Below are 23,898 nucleotides of genomic sequence, written 5' to 3'. Positions count from 1 at the left end.
GCCCATGGTTTAATTCACACACATGATTTTTTTTGTGTGTTTCATTTATACAGAAAAGGGAATAGGTATACCCCAAATCACCTTGAATGAAGTTTTCCCCCAACATACACACCAAAAAAAAGTAATAGGGAACTAAATGAAAATTTTTGATTTTTATGAGAGATACTCTTGATGGTGGCTGCAAAGCAAAATTGGTCCCATTCTCTTATTTTTTTCTGTTCAGCCAAGGCTGTCTTTCATGAAAAAAAAATTCAAATCATTGTTTCTCTAGCTTACAGTTAATAATGTAACTTGGCTTGTCCTGTATATTTATGTATGCTCCAGATGATGATCTTGATGTGAAGATCGAAACGTTGGGATAATAAAAAAAGTTTTTTAACACGGTTGTAAATTCCATAAAATTTTTAAAATGAATGCTGATCACTGTGTAACCCTAAAAGAAAGGGGGAAAAAATTTTTATTTACCACTTTCTATCATCATACAAACTTTCCTTATTTGTTGGCTGTTTCCATATTTAAGTTGTGATGTTCACTAAAAATTCTGCCTAAATAGCTGAAATGTCTTACTTCTATAGAATACAATCCATTCAGGATTCAAGCTGATGTTTTCAATGTTCCTGCATATTTTCATAGTCTGTCTTTTTAATCCTGATTTTCATTCCATACATGTTAGAATAGTTATTTAATTTAGTTAAGGAATACTGCAGACTTACGATTTATTTAGGAGTATAACATCATCTGCATAAAGAGCTAGGATTAACATCTCCAATTTTAATGTCATGTTTAATGCTATTGTCTTTCATATTGGGATCCATATAGATAGATAATCAATAATAATGGAAATAGGAAAAATAATGGAAAACCCTTCACACCTGATTTCACATCAAACCATTATCCTACATCTTCATGAATTCTAAGTGCTGACTTACAAGCTATATGTAGACTAAATATTGCATATTTAAACCTTACAATTGTAGGGTTGAACATCTTTTTACTTGGCACCATGTTGTATGCCTTTTCCAAACCCACAAAACTTCAGTAGAGATCCTTGTTATATTCCTGTGATTTCTTAGCTATTTGAAGTAAAAATCAGCTAAAACAAATTTTTAGCCTTTTCACGAGTGAGCATGTATAAATCTTGTCACTGTTCATCCTGGTTCTCTGACAAACACAGTGGGGTCCTGTTTAATCAGGCAATGCTTCAGCTGTCATGATATTTCATCTCATTTTATCATCGCCTATTTTTAACCCAATATGCAATCTAGTTTGGTTGGCCAAACATTGGGTTCATTCAGTTCCAGATGGATACCTACTAATTGGATTCACCACAAGAAGCTGAAGACTGAATGTTAGGTCAGAAGATCCAGTTGGTTCTCCACTTTCTTTAAGACTGTGGAGAATCTCTCCTCGTTATCTAGCTTTGACCCTTAATAAGCAGAAATACAGACAAATGTATATTCATTAATGTACATTAACATTGGATAATAATTGAGTTAACAAGGGAAATAGGTTATTAAAATGTAGATATGAACCTGACTGCCAGAATCAGAGGCTGAAGAATCTGCAGCCTGTGAGTCTAGTAGTTAGGCTTATATGATGATCATTCCTATTGGTATCTTTAGGAAGAATATTGCAATGTAGAAGATATACTTATTAAAACAAATCGATACTTCAATATTTGACAAAGTCAAATTGGCATCATCAGGCTTATCTTTGGTTGCTCTGCTTCATTCAGAGTAACCTGAGTTAGTGTCTGCATGCATCTATATATATATCTGTACATTGTTCCCTGACAATGCCAGTTTGACTTTGGCAAAATGTTGGAAGCATTCATTATTTTAATTAGTATACCCCTGTAAGTTATAATAGTCTTCTAAAAATACCAGTATGTGTAGGTATGATTTTAAATCTCTCTCTGACATGAATGATTATGAATTAAGTTGTTGTTTGGCAGAAACTTGCTGATAGTTTCTAAGGCAAACAAATTCACATACTTTTTGAATTCTTAGCAACAAGCAGCTATAGTGAACTGCCTCAGACTAAGCATGTAAAAAGGATTAAGAGACTATTTCATGGGACTGAATAATGTTGATTTTTATTTTAAACATGTATTATAAGAGTTTACTAGAATTGTTATACATTATGTATCATATGTGAGTGTGCTCAGATGAAATGATCCTGGATGCAGTCATTTCATTTTATAGCGACTGTATTGCCTATATTTATATTTTTCTGGTTACCAGTATGGCTATGGCCTTCGAGTAAACATTGTACAGTTATTTCATTAGTTTATTTCCTTTTACTGTTCTTCATTCTTACAATGTGCATGGTCAATACATTGCTTATTAGAGGTCCAAAGCAGCTTGCAAGAAAGTACCATTTTCTCCAGAGCATGTATTTCTGGATTATCTAACCATTATCCCAATTACAGTACTAATCTGCAATACATTGACAGCTTTTCACATATGGGATTGACCTGAAAGAAGTTTAAAAAATAAATCTACTTTGTTTAATTAGTCAAAGTACATTATTAATCCTAAAGTTATTTTTTAAAAATGTAAAAATATTTATATCTATTCTATGTATTTACATTTAGTAATAATGTAAAAAAACTCTTATATTAGCCAGGATTTATCTGTTATGAAGGAAGATACACAAAAGAAGAAAGATGATGAAAAGCACCTGAAGAACTTAAATCAGGATATGGAGGAAAAACAGCATGCAATAGAAGTAGGAAAAGGCCTGCTTGTTAAAGAAAGATTGCATTATAAGAAAAGGATGTGCTGTTTCACAGAAATAATAGATATGCTTGAAAGGTGTGTTGAATTTTTTTTGTTATTATTTCAATTTCCATAGTATAAAAAAAGTGGTATATTTATTCAAATGTTTTAATTTTTTTCCTTATAGGCATGATAAGATTTTAAGAGTTTGTTAATTGTGACCATTTAAAAAATTAATGAAATAATCCCAAATATTCATAAAACCTGTAGTTGTGTATTTATATGATAAATGGCAATTACTAACTTTATGGACTCCAAAAACTGTGTTCTTGATTACTCAGTACAACAGAAATCATTGTTTGAAAAACTTTTGTGACATTGGGTTGTAAAGAGTTGCCAAATAGAGAATTGATATTACATTTTTTTAAATGTTCAAGTTATAAAATTAAATCACAGTGAAAAAAAAAAAGTTTGTTAATCAACTTGAACTCTAACAAAATCTGAGGGACAGGGAATCTATAAAAGTTTGCTTTAGTGATTTAGGTAGTAGGGAAATCATGTTATATCATACTTAGGCTTGCCAGACATTCTGTATTTTACATGGAATTTTACCGTCCTGTATTGTACTTATAGGGACAGCCTAATGTCCCGTATTTTAATGAAAAGATAAAATTATAAATATTATGTTAAGCAATTATAATTTTTATAATTATAATTACAATTTGAGTTGATTTTATTATAATTATATCAACTCAAATTGATTTGTAAGCCATAAAAACTGACAATTTGAGGAAATTAATTGTGTTTACAGCGACAGTCCATTTAATTGGTCACTTTTTATTTAATATAAGCATTTTATTTATAATTCTGTACAGATATATTGCATTTGAATATTGTGGTATCGGTACAGTACGTGGATGTTAATTTAATATCTGGCCTTTTTCGAATGTGGGATATTTGGTTAATACATAAAATATATAAAGGTCAATTAAATTTCTTTATTAATTATACAAAGGTAAATTAAATTTTGTTTCTTTTCTTAAGCCTTTAACGATGCTAATTCAAAAGAATGGAATTTTATTGCAAAAGGAAAATATGACAAAGTTGAATGCAAAATCTGTAGGCGAACATTTAGTATTGCACATGGAGGATGATCGGATATTACGATATTACACAACACATTAACGCTCAGAAACACAAATTGAACATTTCGAGTTCCAGTTCCTAAAGTATTGATACTTATTTTGTAAAACCAAATACCAGCAATGAAAGATGATGTTATATCATAACATGATCTTTCATTGCATTATGCCATAGTTAATTTTTACAAATAAAAATAAACTATGGCATAACGCATCATCATTCTTTTAATTCTAATGATTGCAGCAGCAAACTTGTTCCTATAATATTTTCGGAGTCACCAAAATTGTCCTGTATTCAGAAAACAAATACAGGACATGGGTGACCCATGTCCCGTATTTGGTTTTCCAAAATCTGGCAACCCTAATCATACTGGTTTTCCAAAAGTGATATTCAGTGCGAGTAGCTACATTTATTTGATCCCTCTACTTCTTACAAGCTTAATTGGACCTTGAGCACCTCATTCAGGCTGATAAATTTTTATTCTGTTACCAATACCGACTGCATAAACACACAACTCTTTGTACTAGTTACGTATACTGCTGAAAATGTTTATGTGAATTGTTTACATAGACAGGACAGACAGCTACACATCAAAAAATAGTGTATTTGGTAGACAGAGAAGAAATAGAAAGAACAGATAGGAAAAGAACTTTTAAATATGAGAGTAAATCTTAATTAATAATCAGACTTGATTGGGGGGGGGGAAATGGAATACGAAAGTGATTAAGTGATTTGATTTAAAAGTAAATTTTGAATCATAATGCATCAATTATACAAATATATTGTCTATGCTTGTGTTAATAATTAAAATATATAGTATTTTTAATGTCATTTATTTCTCGTTAATCCAAATGTTTATTTGAAGTTTAAGAGAGTTTATTTGAAGACCAGATCAATGTAATTATAAATAAAAATAAACAATGATGATAATTTTTAAGAATATCATACTTGTCACCATTATATGCAGACAAGTAGGTCTGAATTTCCCTCTACATTCTTAAAAATTTTTTTAAAAATTACTATTTATTATGTGAGTTAGTGAATTTTCTCATTACATTGAATTTTTGTTACTACTTTGATTTGGCTTAATCATCAAGCTGGATCTTTTTAATCAAGGTTCTTTCTTCAAAATATAAATTACTTTTATGCATTAAAATTTGACTGTTGATTATTACAAGTAACCAGCTGTGTTGGAAAAAGTGTTATTCCAAAAAAAAAAAAAAAAGTACAAAATATCCAAAATTCTAATTATCTACCATATCCTAAATGCCAGCATTTGCAGCTGTTGGCCAAAGGAGCTGGCTAAAGTTACAAACATTCAAGTCACTAAAGGAATGCTAAATTGGGAAAGTCAGATTGTCAAAGTTGACATAGGAAAGTGTTAGTGACAAGTAAATTAAACTGTAAAAGAGGAACTTCTAGTTCCAGTTTTTGATAAAGATGTTTATTGTATTTTCGCAGTATCTTAATGCAAATGAAAGCATAGAGCTTTCCTCTCCCCAGGAAATATTAAAAAAAAATGCAAGCAACATATTTTATCAAGAATTATTTTACTACTTTGAACAGAACAAGTGCTTAGACCAGAAGTTGATTGAATTTTAATGGTATAGATGCAAACACAGATTGATAAGAAAATAACTACCGTATTTGCCAGTGTATAAGACGCACTTTTTTTCTTTGAAGATAGGTCTGAAAAACAGGGTGTGTCTTATACGCCAATATTCAGTTTTTTATTACTTTCATTTCTGGAAATTTTCTCTGTTCCGAGTAACGTGATTTCTTTCTTACTTCCTTGCAGTGTATGAGAGCATTCCAGTTACGTAGAGTTCAGTGGATGCCCATGCACTGTCATAGACGATCACAGCTGTGTTCGTTTAAATTTCCAATTGTTGTCGCGGTTGTTGTGAACTGTGATAAATTTCTGCCGTTAAATTTTCTCTAAATTTCTTGCAAATTATGGCTGAAAAACGTCGGCATTGCTACAATATTGCATATGCTAAAGAACATGGAAACAGGACTGCAGAGAGGCATTTCGGGCTACCCCCAATTGAGAAAATGATAAGAACTTGACGGAATTAGGAAGAGGATCTAAAAAAAGCAACTCACAATAAACACAACCTACGAAGTGGAACTGCAAAATGGTCAGAATACTTGAATTTTAGACCACAGAAAAGAGGGACTTTCAGTGTCTACAAATTAAATTTCATTGATTCGTCATTAACGCAAGGAAACGAGAAAATTTTGAACTTGCGCAAATAGGAAAATGGACGAGGTTCTGGTGACTTTTGATATGCCCTCAAGCAAATCTGTAGATTCCAAGGGCACAAAAAGTGTTACTGTTAAAACTTCTGGGCATGAAAAAACTCACTACACGGTTGTTTTATCTTGCTGTGCTGATGAGAGAAAATTGCCACCACTATTGATTTTTAAAAGGAAGACACTACCCAAAGGAAAAAACTGCTTAAAGAATTTTTGTACGTGTCCATGCAAAAGGCTGGATGGATGGAGGGGAATGAAGTTATGGATAGATAAAATTTGGTCTAGGAACTATGTAGAACTGTTGAAGAAGCCTGCCCCGTTAGTATGGATCAGTTTCGTTCTCACAGAACAGAATACGTTAAAAACTCAGTTAGCTGTAATTCCAGAAGGTCTAGCTAGTCAGCTTCAACATTTAGATGTCTGTATTAATAAACTATTTAAGGGATTTATGAAGGGGAAGTGGAACAGCTGGATGCAGTCTTCAGATTTTGAGGTCACGCCATCAGGAAGAAGCCTAGCATTTCGCAAGTTTGTGAGTGGGTTAAAGCTTAATGGGATGCTGTGAAAACTGAGACAGTGGTTAAATCATTTAAGAAGTGTGGCATTAATAATGCACTGGATGGTACAGAGGACAATTTGTTGTCTGAGGACTCAGATTCTGATTTAGAAAAAGTTTCAAGTGTCTCTTCATTTAGCTCTGGAGATGAATTTCTGGGTTTTGACGAAGAAGATTAAAAGGTGGGTACTCTTTCCTAGTTAGATTAGGTATTTGTTGAAAGTAGACCTATGTATTACTTTATATTTGAAATACTGTAAATTCCTAAATATATGAAGAGCCAAAAATGCATACAAAAAAGCGGGTGTGTCTTAAACTCGCTGGTATTATATCCAGCATCTTCAGAGTAGCAAGACAACCGCAATCTGGTGTAACAGTGGGACTAGTATGAGTAATTGTAGCGTGCAACACAAAGACTAAAGTCCTAATTAGCCAACATCTAAGTTTAAAAAAAAACAAACAAACATTAATTTGGTCTTAGGATGACTCTGTCTCCCAAATCTTTGGTAGATTTATACAGCCATACTTGTTGAGGTTTGGGGTATGTTTCAGGGCTTCTGTTGATTCCAGGGACAACCTCTCTGACTTGTAAAAGCTTCTGTGCAGTACTTTTTTTTCCAATTGATCCTGTGTGCAGGGGTATCTTCCAGACCCGACTTACCATAGCGAAGGTGCCAGATATATTTTTTGTGTTCACCGAGGTGGATGTCCACAGTTCTTCCTGTCTTTCCATATTAGGCTCGATGACAAGGCTATGGAGAAGAGAGTTACACTATTATCCTATGCTACTGATGAGAAAAATATTGGATATGTGGAAAGGATCGTTAAAATTATCTGTTGTTCTAAAAATTATAGATTGAGTTAAGGCATTGTTTTGATGCATTTCTACATCTTATAGATGGTCAGAAAATTGGGAGAAGGAACTGGCTAAAGTTACAAACATTCAAGTCATCACTGAAGGAATGCTAAATTGGGAAAGTCAAAATGTTGAAGTTGACCTAGGAAAGTGTTAGAGACAAGTAAATGAAATGGACAATTTTTAAGCTGTAAAAGAGGAACTTCTAGTTCCAATTTTTGATTTTAAAGAAAACTATACATCAATGAAATAAAGACGAGAATGGAGTTGTGTACAGTAGCAGAATAAGCGCAATTAGGAACAATAAATCAAAGATGTAGGTTCTATCCACAGTCAGGTCTGAGTCATGACACTCGACTATGCTATGTCGAGTGCCATGACATTAAAAAAAAAAAGAATGTGCTTAACTTCATATATTTATTTGTATATTTGTTAGACATTCAGTTCTCACCATACAAGCTCTATATGCAAACAAATTGATTTTTATGCAGATTTGCTATAGTCAGTTTTCTTTTAGCATAACTTAAGGCAGATTTTCTGTGGTCATTTTTTTTTTTTAATTGATATTATATATAGTGAGAGGTGACTGTATACTTATGTATTTATCCTAGAATGGTTCTCTTGTGTGGTAAGCACAATAAAGATAAAGCAAATCTTGGTGAAATTTCTACTGAAATGGTTTGATTCAAAAAGAACTTCATAAATTTATTTTACAACATGCACATAAACCTAAATTATTATTTTCATTTTATTTTTGAATATTAGACACAAGTTTGCCCTTTTTTGTGTAGTCATACATTGTTACATTTGATTTAATAAATGGTAAAATATATTTGAGTTCTTTGAATATATTCGAGGTTCATCAGCACTTGAGACTTTTAGAGGTTTACAGCAATAAGTCATAGTTTAAAAACTGTGGTGATAGCCATTGTTTTAGTAAATATTTGCAAGAACTAGAAAATGAAAATATTGCACTTCAAAGAGCACTGATAGAAAATCTATCCTATTTTACTACTTAATCCTAGAAAAGCAATCAGTAAAAGCGACAATTTAAAACTGAAAATCACTTTTCAGAGCTTGTTATAGTTGAAACACTTAGTAGCTTCATGTGGCATCTATTTGAAGTAATAGATAATTTTATTTTATTTCTACATTGTTTTTGAAAGTGTACCCCTCAAGATCTTTTCAGAGCTGTTGCTGAAAAGAAGACAGAATAGAGTGATTTATCATATTAAACATTGCCTTCATTCTGCATGCCTTAACTTTTTTTAATATACATATTGTAATGGATACTGATGAAATTTTAAAAAAATCTTATTTTAAATCACATCTTCTTTATTACCCCCCCCCCCTCTCTCTCTCCTGCACAGATGTAATAGATTAAATCTCCTTTTGAATGCTTATACTTCTGTTGTAATCAACAAAACATTGCAAATACAGCTCATTGCAAAAAAATGCAATTCTTATGCATTTACATTCTTTACTCTCTCTCTCTCACCATCTGAACCTTTCATAATTTGAATTTCATAATTTCATAATATGAAACCTTTCATAGTTTCAATGCATATGTTAAGTTTACATCCTGACATTCTTCATAAAGTTACTTCTTCTACTGCATGTTTTTATTTTATTTTTTATATAACTTCAACCCACGAAAAGCTGTAGTACTTTGTTTACTGTGAATGAGTTAAGGATTTTATTAATTTTGTTTATAACTTTTTTTTTTTAGTTTTAAAATAATTTTTTACCTAGTCTGTAAACCCTCTAGAGACCAAATGTGGAACATTTTCATACATTTCAGGTTTCCAATAAGCAGGATAGTGGCCTCACACTAAGTGATAAAATATTTTTGGTCCCTCTTAATATCATTATTAAATAAAAAACAAAATATTTCTTTTTTCACCAGTTGGAAATAAACATATTCAAAAACAGATTACTCACATAGATGATATTTGTATTGGTGGAAGATTTAAATATTTGCAATCAGTGGACAGTGTTAACTCAATAGTTTCTCATTAGTTTTGTAGCCTCAGCTGTTGCTAAAAGCTCTCATGCCCCCAACTCCAAGAGAATTGGAGGCACTAGAGGTATTTTCATCAATTAGAAACTTTGTTTAGGTTCAGCAGTGGACTTGTTTATATATATATTACAGATGGATATACAAAGCATTTCTAATGGGTGCTTTTGAACATGTTACAACTTTATTATCTCCGGACAAATTTTAATGAAATTTAGTTTTTATGCAGGTACCACCCACATAAAGTTGTATATCTAAATATATTTAGTAGTATAAGATTAAATACACAGAGAAATTTACTTTAGACATCAAACAGTAATTTTTCAAATACTTCAGTCCTCCATTATCAGAAAGGTGTTCTAACACAAGGCAACAAAATCATTCACCACCTAAGAGATAAATGAGAATATGCATTAAAATTAGTCAAATAACATAAATTTGAAATGTACCATTACTATGCCAAAGTAAACAAAATTATATAAAGTTCTAATCCAAAATAAAGAGCCAAAAGGCTTCACTTCGGCACTGCAAAACTATCTAAATTAAGTGGATATTAAACCAACATAATTTCAAAGCTGAATACAGAAACTATAAAAGTTTTGTGTGAAGATTGACCAGAGAGCTAGCGGGAAAACACCGTTGCCATATTACGAGTTTTCCTAGCCGAACCTAATAGGAAAAACAAGAATGCTGAAAGCGTCCGTATATTACTTTCTATTAGTTTATTATAAGGTTTCACTAGCCTGGCAGCTGTTTCAAACTCATTGATTTTTCATCAGAGACTAGGCAGAAACCTAGAGAGCAAAATTTCTCTGTACTAAGGAACTTGAAGCGTTGGAGAGGTGTATTTTCTGTAAGCAAACTCTTGGTTGGTGCAACCAAGAGTTTGCTTAATTTAGATAGTTTTGCATCGCCAAAGTAAAGCCTTTTGGCTCTTTATTTTAGTAAATACTTTATGCACTGACCAAGAGTTTGCTTATGGAAAATACACCTCTCCAACGCTTTGAGTTCCTTAGTACAGAGAGTTTTTGCTCCGTAGGTTTCTGCCTAGTCTCTGACGAAAACCATGAGTGTGAAATAGCTGTCAGGCTAGTAAACCCTATAATGAACCAATAGAAGGCAATATATGGACATTTTTAGCATTCATGCTTTTCCTATTAGGTTCGGCTAGGGGAAGCTCATAGTATGGCGATGGTGTTTTCCTGCTGGCTCTCTGGTCAATCTTCACACGAAACTTTTATAGTTTCTGTATTCGGCTTTAATATCCACTTAATTTAGATAGTTCTAATCCAATCTTATCCAGTCAGCCTGGTTGACTGGGTAGATAGCATACTCTCCAACCAAAAGATTGATTTGAATTCTGTCATGGATGTTTGTGAATGCCTTTCTTCTCTTCCTCTTCTCTTCTGTCTAAGACAGGTTGAGTCTTCTCTTGAGCAGGATCTTCCAGTCTTCTCTATTCCTTGCTGTTTGAAAAAGTTCCTTACATGTTCTGCATCCCGAGATGTTCTTTATTAATTTCAGGCAGGTAATTCTTGGTCTTCTGGGTTTTCTTTTTTCAGTTGGAAAAGTATTGATTAGGAAGTCTGTCTGCGTCTATGCGTATAGTGTATCCAAACCATCTCAGTTGTTGTTTTCTGATTTTTTCTATTATTGTCTTTTTATACAATAGTTCTTGTCTGACTGTGATGTTTGTTTTCTATCCAACTTGTTCTATTTATTTTTCTTAAGCATTTCATTTCAAATGCCAGCAGTTTTTTCTCCTCTCTTTTTTTAACTGTCCACACTTCTGCTCCATAGATGACTGTTGGTATAATTATTGCTTCATATAATTTGATTTTGGCCTTGCTTAGATATCTTGTTTGTTTTCCAGATTTTCTGTAATTTTCCCATGGTGGTCCATCCTATCGCTATTCTGTGTTTGATTGTTTTGAGTTCATCTATTGTTTCTGTTAGTCTTGATCCAAGGTATATGAAGTTGTCTACTTGTTCTCCATTTAGGGTGGCTGAGATGGTAGTTCCGTTCCTCCCTATATTCATCACTTTTGTCTTTTGTATATTTATTGTCATGTCATATGTTTTACAGGTTTCGTTTAGCTTGTTGATCAACTTTTGTAGTTCATTTGGGGTTCTTGCAAGAAGGACGAGATCATCTGCATATTTGATATTATTTATGTTTATACCATTGACATTGATTCCAGGCTCATTGTCTATTGCCTTCTTTACAACTTCTTCTAGATATATGTTGAATAGGCATGGGGATCATGGGCATCCTTGCATTACTCCTTTTTGGATCTTTATGGGTTCTGTTGTGAGTGTGTCCTTTTTAATTATTGCATTTGTCTTAGAGTAATATTTTATCAGAAACTGTATTATATATTTGTCTATTGCTTTTTCTAGTAGCAATTTAAGAAGGATTTCTCTGTTGATGTTATCGAAAGCTTGTTTAAAGTCCACAAAACAACAATATAGTTCTTTATGGTCTTCCCAGCTGAGTTCTGCTAGTTGGTGCAAATTTGGTCTATTGTTGAATAGTTTCCTCGGAAACCAGCTTGTTCTATGCCTATCATTTCTTCGTAGGTGTTTTTTAATCTATTTTGTATAATTCTTATGAATATTTTATAGGTGTGAGGGAGTAAATTGATTGGTCTGTAATTTCTGCAGTCTCTTTTGTCTCCTTTCTTGTATATTGGGATGATCTTTCCAGTTCTCCAGTCATCTGGGATCTCTCCTGTTTGTAGTATTTTATTGAATAGGGTTGTTAAATATTCTATTGATATGCTGCCTCCATATGACCACAGTTCAGTAGGGATAGTATCAATGCCTTGTGCTTTATTGTTTTTCATCTGTTTTATTGCATATCTAACTTCTTCTGTAAAATTTTTGGGTGATCATTATTTTCTTCTATTGTTGGCATTGTAGTTTTGTTTCCTTGGTGGAAGATAGTCTTAAAATGGTTTGACCAGATTTTTCTTATATATTCAATATTCCCGGTTTCAGTCATCTTGTTGTTTATCATTGTTACTGCTGAGAATTCCTTTGTAATTTCTCTTACAGTATCATGGAAGACTTTTAGGTTGTTTTGTTGGTATGCTTCTTGGCATTTCTTAGCTTTTTCTTCTAACCATTTTTCTTTGGCTTTTTTACATAGGTTATCAACTTTATTTTTTAGTGCTCTGTATTTTTCTCTGTTCTCTTCATTGTTTTGTTGGTTTACAAGTATCTTGGCCTCTCTTTTCTCTTCTATGGTAGTTATGATTTCTTGGGTTATCCACTTTTTGTTTATTTTGGGTTTGGAACCTAGAGTGTCTTTTGCAATTGATAATGCTGTTTCTTTTCCTTCTTCCCAGTATTTTCCGCTTTTCTGGAAGATGGCCGGTTTTAATTTCAAGCACATCTGTTCTAAAAATCGACTTCTGCTTGAGCTATCTTTTAGTTTTGATAGGTTGATGTTTTCTTCTTTTCTGATATTGTTTTTCCTGTTGAATTTTATCTTCACTTTGGCAGTTAATATTTTGTGGTCAGTGTCAAAATCAAAACTTCTTAATGTTCGTACATTATTTACTGATCTTTTCCATTGTTTGTTTATGATGATATAGTCTATGCAGTTCTTTATATTACCATCTGGGATGTCCATGTATATTTATTATTAGGGTGTTGATAGAACAATGTGTTTGTAATCATTAGATTGTTTGCTTTACAGAAGTGGAGTAATTGTTCTCCTCTGTCGTTAAGCTCTCCGTATCCAAATTTCCCTATCACATCTTTTTTGTCTGCTGTGAACTGTCTCCTATTTTAGCATTAAAATCTTCCATCACTATCATGAGTTCTCTATTTTTGGGATTATCTATTTCCTGTTGTAGTTCATAGAAATTTTCTATTTCTTCCTCTGAATGTCTGGCGCATATATTTGGATTATTTTAATTGTTTGACCTTTTTCTTTTGCTTGAAGTTTGGCTGTGATTATTCTAGGAAACACTGGGTTTATTTCAATTACTGAGTGTGTAAGTTTCTTTTCAATTAATAATGCAACTACTTCTCTGTGTATGTTATCTTTTCTTCCTGAGAAGTACAGTCTTTCTTCTGGTAAATCCATGAATCCATCTCCGCACCAATATGTCTCTGATAAACCTAAAATACTGTATTTCAGTCTTTTAAAATTTTCCTGGACTAATTGCAATTTTCCAGGTTGGTATATTGATCTTATGTTGAGGGTGGCTACATGTTTCACATCCATGGCTGACCACATTGCCGATTTCTCACCTACTCTATGTGGTCTTTGAGTAGGCGCGTCAGTTGTCCTGTACCCAGTAGCACTATCTCGGTTTGTAGACTTTCTCCTGCTCATGAAAGTTACTGGCATAATAATGTAGCCAGCTTGCCATGCCTCTGCTATATCCTTTGGTCCACGGCTCTTTACTGTTTATTCAGAGCAACCCATTTGGGTTTCCCCCATCCACCACCCGGGGGACACGCCTGGTAGGAGTGTGGTCTCCCCCAAGGTGAATACCTTTAGATGTAGATAAATTTCTTTGCCTAGTGTGAGACAACCACTTGTAGCACCAATTTTTAAGTCTCTTGAGGTTGTTTCATAAGCTGACCTCACTGTTTGCCCTGTAATGACATCCATAGAGGACAATGTATGAAGGAACAATTTGGATAATCGGCTAATATATCTGATTATACTATATCAGGCAGTATAGAATACTAAGTTCCGAATTGCCAGCCCATCCTCATTTATTCAGCATTCAAGGAGATAACTACTGATGCAGTGCACCATTGAAAGGAAAGAATTAAACATTTGTTCAGAACCCCTACTCATTTAACTTCAACACTCGGTGACTAGCTAAAAAAACTTCTTAAAATTTCCTATGGACTGATTTTTTAATTTCTTCTGATATTTGGTTTTAAGTTAAATGAAAAGTTCCTCTATGTAAATCAGGCTGGAATTTAGGTTTTGCACAAAAGTTTTGACAATATGAGATTCTGTTTCTAAAGATCTACACAGTTAAAGTGTTACTTCAAATTGTATAGTTAATGTGATGTGTCTGAAATATTGCTTATAAATTTATCTTATTTCATACTGTAGAGAACTGAAAGAAATGGAAAGTGGATATAACCTAAATTTGGAGGTGGTGAAGAAAAAAGAAAAGGAGAAAGCTGAAATATCGTTGCAATTTAAAGAAAAAGAAAAGCAAAGAATTTCATTTCAAGAATATATTCAGCAACACTGTGAAATGTTTCGCATACAGGTAATGAAATGTGCTTTTAAAAAATCATTATTGTTATTACTATAAGTGCATGTAACATTACTATCAAAATGTGTTTGCAATAGAAGATTTTTCATGTTTATAAGAGGAAAACCAAACCCACAACCCAAGAAGGACCAACTCAGTGTTTGTAAGGAGGGAGTTAACATCAGATGAACCATATAATTGAGTAATCACAACTGGAGGCCAAATGATATGCAGTTACACCCAGTGACATGTTGGCTTGTATATATTCTTTCTCTCATTTCTCACATTGTTATTTTTGTGCATTTTACATATATCTTATTTATTATTTACACATACTTGTTTATACATAATATAGATTTATACAAATCTAAAACCAGTACTCATAATACAAAATTCTCAGTGCTGAAGAGGATAATGATGACATGAATTTTTAATTAAGTTATCCTTCAGCTATATGTTTCTATATCTTACCCATTTCTATAATTCAGCCATATGACTATATTTCTATAACCAAAGGTCACTCCACACTCTGACAGTAAAAAAAAATGAAATCCTTATTCTAACACACACACATACATTTATGAACTGTTTACGGTGTAAACGGAGCATAATGGGAACATGCATTAGGTTCTTTTCCAAGATTTTCAATAATCAACACAAAATACTTAAAAATTTTTTATTTTATGAAATTTACATTATAATGTTTAAGAAAAAGAAAATTTACTGCTTTAAAAACGATTGATGGTGCTAAATTCAACACACATCTGACTCAGTTTCACCCCTTTTCATTTGCTGAATAACTTCTATTTTTCCTTGGATTGTCAATGATTTACATTGTTTTTCAGTCTCTTATCCAGACACACTTGATAATATATGTTTTAGGGATATGGTGGTAGATATTTGAGAACCTGAGAGCAACTAGGAGTGGGGGGAAAGGGGTCCTTTTTGAAGCACTGGAGAGTAGGAGTGGCCAACAAGGTCGGTGTAGGACCAATCAGACTTAACCTTTTCATGTCCTGTTGTCTAGACATGCAGTTCTTAGTCCATGGTTAATGCAATTTATTTTTTCTCATCACATTTTATATTCTATTTTTTGTTTATTTATTTGAATTATAGGCTGTAGTTTAATTGTTTAGCATTATAGTTTTATTACAATATCAGGACCATGTGTATCTAGGAAGAGTCCATGACCCTTTCCAGTCATGATTCACGAGAGGCACAAAAGTGGACATAAATTGAAGTGGATAAACAGTCATATCTACACACACACCCTGCACTGACTTAGAATAAACTTACATTAAATCTCATAACTAACATGATGCAATCCCTCCACTTATTAGTGAATTTCTCCAAATGTCTTGACCTCCAATAAAAATCTGGGTGAATGAAGTTGAGATAATCCAATTGTTCTGATCAGACAATTATGTAATAGTGCCACAACTTCATTACTACTGCAAGTGAAGTATCTTTTAATTAAACCTAGAGTCTGCTAAGTTTTACTCCACAAAAAGGCTGTTAGCCTATAGCACAAAAAACACAAGGTCATATGTTTCAGCCTGAACATTACAGGCAATCATTGGTGGTGGCAAAAGTAGAATGTGAACAGTAGATTGATTTGAAAAAGTAAGAGCTATGCCATGTTATACATAAACAATGCTATGGTATAACTGAGGAAATACTGCAATATTGATAATTCATTAACGCTTAAAAAAATTATTGATATCTTAGAGAGAGGCAGTCGTTCCGATTTAAGCTTGGATAGCAAAGTAAAGCTTCAGCACTTTCTTTTAACAAGCATTCAAATTTATACTAATACCAATGAAGTGTGTTTCAGACCACATGACGTTGTGGTTTATATCTATTCCATGCTGTGCCAAACCAGACTTTTCGAGTTTATTTTTGCTAATGTAAGATTAGTGTTCTTGTATTATCTTTTTCATGATGGTAGACACCAGAGAGAGCTAGAGGAGACCGTTTATCTTTTGAAGATGGAAACCCCTGCTGATAATTTGTTGATAAGAAGAAAGTAGCCGCCAAATTGTATTTCTCGAGAATTATAGAAACGGGTTCTGAGATGCCAAATGCCTATTGAAAGTTCAGATTGGCAACTCCTGCTCATAAAAAAAAATTCTTCTGATTTTACCCACTGATATAATTATCTTTGATGTAGAATCTCTCTTCACAAATATTCCTCTTCAGGATACACTACATCTACTTTCAGAAGCATTTCTACCAAGTATAGTGAAACTATTCGACTTTGTTATGCACTCTGGACATTTTATTCGTGAGAATAAAGTTTCGAGTCAAGTTGAAGAAAACATCGATGGGAAGTCCACCCTGCACTTGCTAACTTTTATTTAGAACACATTCTTTTCTTGTCCATATACCCTCAGCCTTCATTTTGGGTTTATTATATAGATGATGTTTTTGCTCTCTGGCCCGATAATGAAGATACATTGCCTACCTTTTTTTTATCAATTATAAACAATCTACATCCATGAATTAGATTTATTATGGCAATGGTAAAAAACAACAAATAGTTCTTTTTAGATATTCTACTCCTTCATTCACCATCAGGTGAATTAATTATTTCTGTTTATCGAAAACCTACTTTCCCTGGATGCTACATTCAAAAACAATCGGCTCGCCATGTGAGCCGATTGTTTTTGAATGTAGCATCCAGCATCCACACTTACTCAATCACAGAAGATTGGAATTATAAAAACTTTATTGCAACATGCTCACACTACTTGTTCTACATCAGCTACTGTATTTACTCGAATATAACTCACACCTTTTTTTTCCAAAAATTAAGCTAAAGAATCGTGGTGCAAGATATATATATGTGGGGATTTTCGGAAACTAAAATGGGTATGACTTACCAAGAATCTCCTATTCGCTATTGCTACTTCCAGCCTTGAGAGCGGTTTCCTTGTGTGCCTCATCAAAGTCATCTACCCAAATAGCGTCGTCTTCTTTCCCATCATTTCAAGCAAAAATTACCAGTAATTTACAAGACTTGAGATTCCTAATGAACAATTCTTCATGAATGAGTGATGAGAAGTGAAAGCAGAGCACGAAACAGACAACAGTGGTAGGCCAGTAGAGACAGAGCAGCTATGAAGACGTGCACATGATTGGTGCGGTATTAACAAAAAATCGTGCGACCCAATAACAAAGGCAAGCTGACAATTGTTGAGTTGAAATGCTAATTCCCTTCAACCAAATTCCATAATATCTGAAACAGCCATAACAACATTCACCAATATATTTCTTAGTTTTAACACATTCGCGGTGGAGTGGTGTTTTGCCTGTTTATTGTTCCGAGGGAACTTCTCATTTCTGTTTGTGTACTGCTTCCGTGTCGTGCAGGCGGGCTCAACTCAAACAAAGTTTCAACCCTTCACTTGAATTTTATTTGATGTTAGCCTTTGTGACCTGTCTTAAACATCAAAAATTTCAAAGGCAATCAAACAAATACTTACATGAAATTGAAAAATTGGACAATAGTTGTTAGATAGTGTTTGCCGGTTCAACATATGGTTTTGCTTGAATCTATACATCAGGCATGGGCAACCTTTCCTAGTGCGGGGGCCAAATTATCATTCTGTCTCCAAGTCAAGGGCCAGACCAAATTATTAAATGAATTAAAACAAGTTGGTACTTCATATTTCATTTATTTATAATATAAAGCTCTGCATAAATTTTATAATATAATGAACGACATAACAATTTAATGTGAAGATTGGCCTTGTACTTCAACTACGAGACTATCAATATTGACGTTAATATTACTTAAGGATAATCGCATAGAGTTTACATCCGTTTTTCTTGTCTGAATTTTTGATTTATTGTATTTCATCCTCGAGAAAAACTGTTCACACATATATGTGTGTGCTGCCAAAAAGACAAATGATTTTTCTTGAAAAGACGCGTAAATTTTATATTTTCCTTCAACCAAATGAAATTTATAAAAATCCGTCAAAGCAGTGTTGTTAAATTGTGATTTTAGCACTAAATCTGCCTGAAGCTCAATAAGTTCCATCTGTAAGTTTTTTGGCACATTATTTACATGAGCAAATATAGCAAATGTGGAGTCTTTGTTTTTGAAGTCAGCAAACCTTGTATCAAATTGCTCTATTAGTGCCTTCAGTTCATCTCCATAACAATTATAAGGGATATTTTTATGAGTTGCTAGAGTAGGAAAATTATAACAATTTTTAGCTCTTATCTGACTTTCCAACAATCTTAGTTTATTACAAAAAGCTTTGACATGTCCATGCAGTTCATGAACCAGTTGTCCTTGTTTTTGCAATTTGAGATTCAGTTCGTTTAGGTGTCCGGTGACATCTACAAGGAATGCTAAATCACACACCCACTCATCATCTTTTACTTGGTTAATTGTGTTTCCTTTTATGTCCATAAAATCTGCAATGTCTTGTCTCAGATCATAAAATCGTTTCAACATTTTACTTTTACTCAACCACCTCACTTCACAATAATAAGACACATCTTCATAATCCGAAAATAGGTCTGCCAAATACTCCTTAAATTGGCGGTGATTAAGTGCACATGACTTAATAAAGTTAATACTGGCTACTAGAACTTCCATAACATTTATGAATTTAATCGATTTTGTTGGTGGATAATACAGTGAAAATTTGTTAAATTTTCCGGATGGATCTGTAGTTCTATTGCTCTTTCATTAACTATTCCAATAAATCCCTTCTGTGCACACCATTGCAGGGGCTCCATCAGTGCATATGCCAGATAGTGAACTCCATTTAAGCCCAAATCTCTCTAAGACTGTGTTGACTGTTTCAAATATATCTTCACCGGTAATTGTTCCTTTTAACGGCTGAAGTGCCAATAATTCTTCTGCGATGTTGAAATCCGCATCAACTCCTCGAATAAATATTGCTAGTTGTGCTGTATCAGAGGCATCGGTGCTATCATTCAAAGCAATTGAAAATGATTCCAATCTAGCATTCTTCTCTTTTAAACTTTTTTTGATATCATCAGCCATAATTTCTATCCATTGGACAACTGCGTCTCGACAAACGAACATTCTCAAAGTCTTTTTTCTTTTCAGAACATATTATACTTGCAACATCCAACAGACATTCTTTGATAAATGCTCCTTCGACAATGCTGTGGTGCTGCGTTCTTTGCGAGACATGCGGATCACCCAAAATATATATTTTGGGTGATCCACGTCTCGAAGTAAAGTGTCCTCTTCAAGTTGTATTCTTCGTTGATAGATATGGATTCGTTGCACAGCAAACATACAGGCAAACCTTTATTAGAATAAAATAATAATCCTCCATCCAGTTGTCTCAAAATTGACTATTCTCTGCATCTACTTTTTTTTTTTTTTGCAATAACCCCTGACATTGTCCCAAATTTATAAGCAATATTCAGAACTATCAAACAAAACTCTTCTACACCGCAGGCACTGAACAGAACATAACATCAATGCAGGCACTGAACAAAGCACAGCACCAACGCAAGTACCGAGCTGACACGTTGTAACACGTTCACACACACCGCTAGTCAAAGAGAGAAAGAGACCTTGGTTGGAGAAAACGTGTTTTGCACAAGTCATATGACATTAGCTTAATGTGAGTTAGTAGAACACACCATGTTTTCTCCCACCATGAATCAGACAAACTGTGCTGAAATAGATTAGGGCCGGATCCGGCCCGAGGGTTGCCTATATGTGCTATACAGCATAGTTTCTGTGGGAGGGGGGGACATGTGATTCATTAGTTAGTGCCATTTTTATTCCAGATGTCCCTGTACCTTATTCAGTGATACAATAAAACTAGTTGTTTTTCTTGCGTCTGCAGTATAGTGGCTGTTGGGGAGGGCATGTTGTTTATCATGGGGTGCGACTTAATATTGTCCCAACATGAGAGTGTTTAAACTTTTTTTGTGTGTGCAAGGTATATGTGAAACTTTTTAATTTCTTTTTTTGTAAACTGGAATGAGGGGTGCAAGTTATATGCGAGGGCAAGTTATATTCAAATAAATACAGTACTACAGCAGGAACTTTAAACATCAAACAGTACACAGACTCAATGACTTTTCAGAAAGGACCATGCAACAGCTGTTTAATTCCTATAATCCTAGCAAATTACAAAGAAACAGTATGATGGAGTTCCAATTCCTTACATTTCTGACATCTCAGAACCCATTTCCAGAATTCTTAAGAAATTTTAGTGGTCACTTTTCTTCCTCTCAACAAATTATCAGTATGTTTTCCATATTCAAAGATAAACGGTCTCTTCTAGCTCTCTCTCTGCTGTCTACCAAGTTCTTTGTGACTGTCATCATTCTTACTTCGGACATACTAGACGCTCTGTGAAAAGAGAAAACAAGAATACCAGTCTTACATTAGTAAAATCTGGCTTGGAATAGATACAGACCACAACATCCTATGGTCTGAAACATGCTCACTTCGTCGGTATCAGTATAAATTTGAACATTTGCTTAAAGAAAGTACTGAGGCTTTACTTTGCTGTCCAAGCTTAAATCGGAACAACTGCCTCTCTCTAAGATATGGGAAAGTCTTATTTTAAATGACACATCAATAATTTTTTTAAAGAGTTAATGAATTATATATATAAAATAACACAATTGTGTTGTTTTATATATATATATATATATATATATATATATATATATATGTGTGTGTGTGTGTGTGTAACATCACATGGTTCTTACTTTTTCAACTTAATCCATCGTTTGCGTTCTACTTTGTAATTACTATTGTCACCACTGATGACGGTCTGTGATATTCAGGCTGAAATATATAGCCTTAAATAAATAGTATTACTTATCCCCTGTGTTTTTTGTGTGAATTTAGGGTTGGATAATCTAGAAATATGCTTTCAGACCAAACCTGGAACATTTTCAAGTCTCCAGTATGCAGTGTGGTGGTCTCACCCCAGCCAGTGAAATTCATCTTTCACCTAAAGACAATCACAAAATGTCCACTGCCCACCATTGGGATTCAGACTCATTATCTTTTAGTTGGAGAATGGATACAATAACCACTCATCCTACCATGCCAGCAAAATTGATTCCTAATCAACCAAAACACAGTAGATACACACAATAATGAAATATGAAAAAGACCCACTCAAAGTCCCATACAATCAACTGTTTTAAGCTCACTTTTGTTAACAGTAAAAAGCACAACACTTTAATAGTAGCACATTGAATTTCCTCACAAATGATAATACAAGATTCACTTGTTGGGAGTAATGTTTTAGGAAGTACAGTATAAAATTGTGTCATATTTAAGCTAGAAAATGAAAGATGAAACAGATTTGTTTTGCCTTATATTGTAATTTCATTAAGAAAATAAAAATTTATACTTGTTTGCAACATTTATGGTGACAGAAGGTGAATCAACTGTAAAGATGCAGATGAAAAAAATATAAAATAAACTCTAACTTGATATTGGGTAGGGAAAACTACAAAACTGGATTTTTACTAATACTTTGTGTTTGTGTGGTTCAGACCCATCAAACGTGTGCAAAGATGTCTATGTATAAAGCACTAGAGAACAATAGATATCTAGAAGAATAGATATCTGCGGAAGACACAGTTGGACAACTGTGTCTTCCGCAGACAAGAGTATACAAAAGAACATGCAGGTAGATTATTATGTTTATACACAAATGGAAGGAGTATCAGAAACAAAGGGGTAGAGTTTGTTGCCTTGGTCAATATGTTGGGCCCTCAGATTGTGGGCATTAGTGAGACCTGGCTATAAGAATCAGACATACTAACTGGTATCGAGTGTAAAGGATAGACAGGATAGGAGAAGAAAGGACGTACTGCTACTGATATCAGATGACTTGAATCCAATTAGTGTCGAGGACTGTGATTGTAGAACTAGTAACAGTATTTCGTGTGGCAGTGAATTTGAAGCCATCTGCTGTGAGGGGGAATCTAACAAGATCAATTACATGGTGGGATGTTGTTACACACCTGATCGATCATTTGCTAGTGATGAAAAAATGCATTACCAAATAAAGATGATGGGCAAGAAAAAGAGTAATCATAATGTTGTACTTCGATTATCTAAATATTGATTGTGTAGCAGTAAACTCTCATGAGAAGAATGAAACTGAATTTATTGAGCTGTTGCAAGACAACTTCCTGCTTCAGGAAGTTGTCTTGTGTAAGAGAAGGAACCCAAGGTCAAAGAATGTTAGATTTGATTATAGTGTCAGAGGGCATTTCAGTTAAAGATGTAACTATTCTGCCTGGAGTTGGTGACTATGATTATGCGGCACTCACTTGGGAAGTGACTAAGTTTATGAATGTTCCATTCAGATAAGGCTACATGCCGAACTACAAAGCAGGAAATTATGACTAACTGAGAAGTGTACTGAGTTGGATGGGAAAATATCGACAGTGCATGGGAAGCATTTAAGAAATACTTAAATGAAAGAGTTTGAGAATAGGAATCAAACCTTCCAGATTTAGTGGCAAACTCTGAAGAAAACATTGATTGATTCTGCCAGAGAGGCATGTGGTGAGGTTGTCTGTAAGGATAAAAAAATCAGAACTCCCTGGTGGACACAGGAAATTAAAGAGGCAGTGAAGGAAAAGAAGAAAGCATACCAAAAGTTCCTGTCAAATAAGTCAGCTTGTGCTCTTAGAGAATATAGAGACAAATGCAAGAATGCTAAACACTGTGTAAAACTAGCTAAACAAAAGTCATGGGAGGACTTTGGCAAGAATATAGAAAATAAATATCAAGAAGGTGGCAAAATATTCTGGAGGTTGTTGAAGAAGCTTAAGAATGGAGGAAAGAGTGCTATAAAAGGAATTAGAGATGATAAAGGTGACATGAAAACGGGAGAAAAAGATATCCTTGAAGTATGGAATAATTACTTTGAAAAACTACTAAATGAAACAAGCAGTGATGACAGCACAGTGGTAAAAAACACTGACCAGGCATGCAGTCAGGAATACATATCCATACTTGAAGTAGAAAAAGCCATCAAAGGCTTGAAATGTGGAAAGGCAGCAGGAGTAGATGATATTCGACCAGAAATGCTGAAGTATGGTGGTATAAGAGTCTTACAGTG

General features: G+C 33.7%; 1 protein-coding gene across 2 annotated transcripts in view; it reads left to right on the top strand.

Moving 5' to 3' along the window:
• Positions 1–23,898, top strand: part of LOC150103007 (uncharacterized) — a 200,216-nt gene that overhangs the window by 163,397 nt on the left and 12,921 nt on the right. For both annotated transcript variants that reach the window (XM_090398150.1, XM_090398151.1), the window contains exons 11-12: positions 2,625–2,816; positions 14,641–14,803. In XM_090398150.1, the coding sequence (XP_090254276.1) occupies positions 2,625–2,816; positions 14,641–14,803 (355 nt within the window). The remainder of the gene's footprint in view (positions 1–2,624; positions 2,817–14,640; positions 14,804–23,898) is intronic.

Source organism: Typopeltis vanoorti, chromosome 9, assembly GCF_054136105.1.
Source record: "Typopeltis vanoorti isolate ZY-2024b chromosome 9, IOZ_Tvanoo_1.0, whole genome shotgun sequence".
NCBI classification, from domain to species: domain Eukaryota; kingdom Metazoa; phylum Arthropoda; class Arachnida; order Uropygi; family Thelyphonidae; genus Typopeltis; species Typopeltis vanoorti.
Note: the sequence above shows the minus strand (reverse complement) of the source record. Positions and strands in the feature narration are given on the sequence as shown.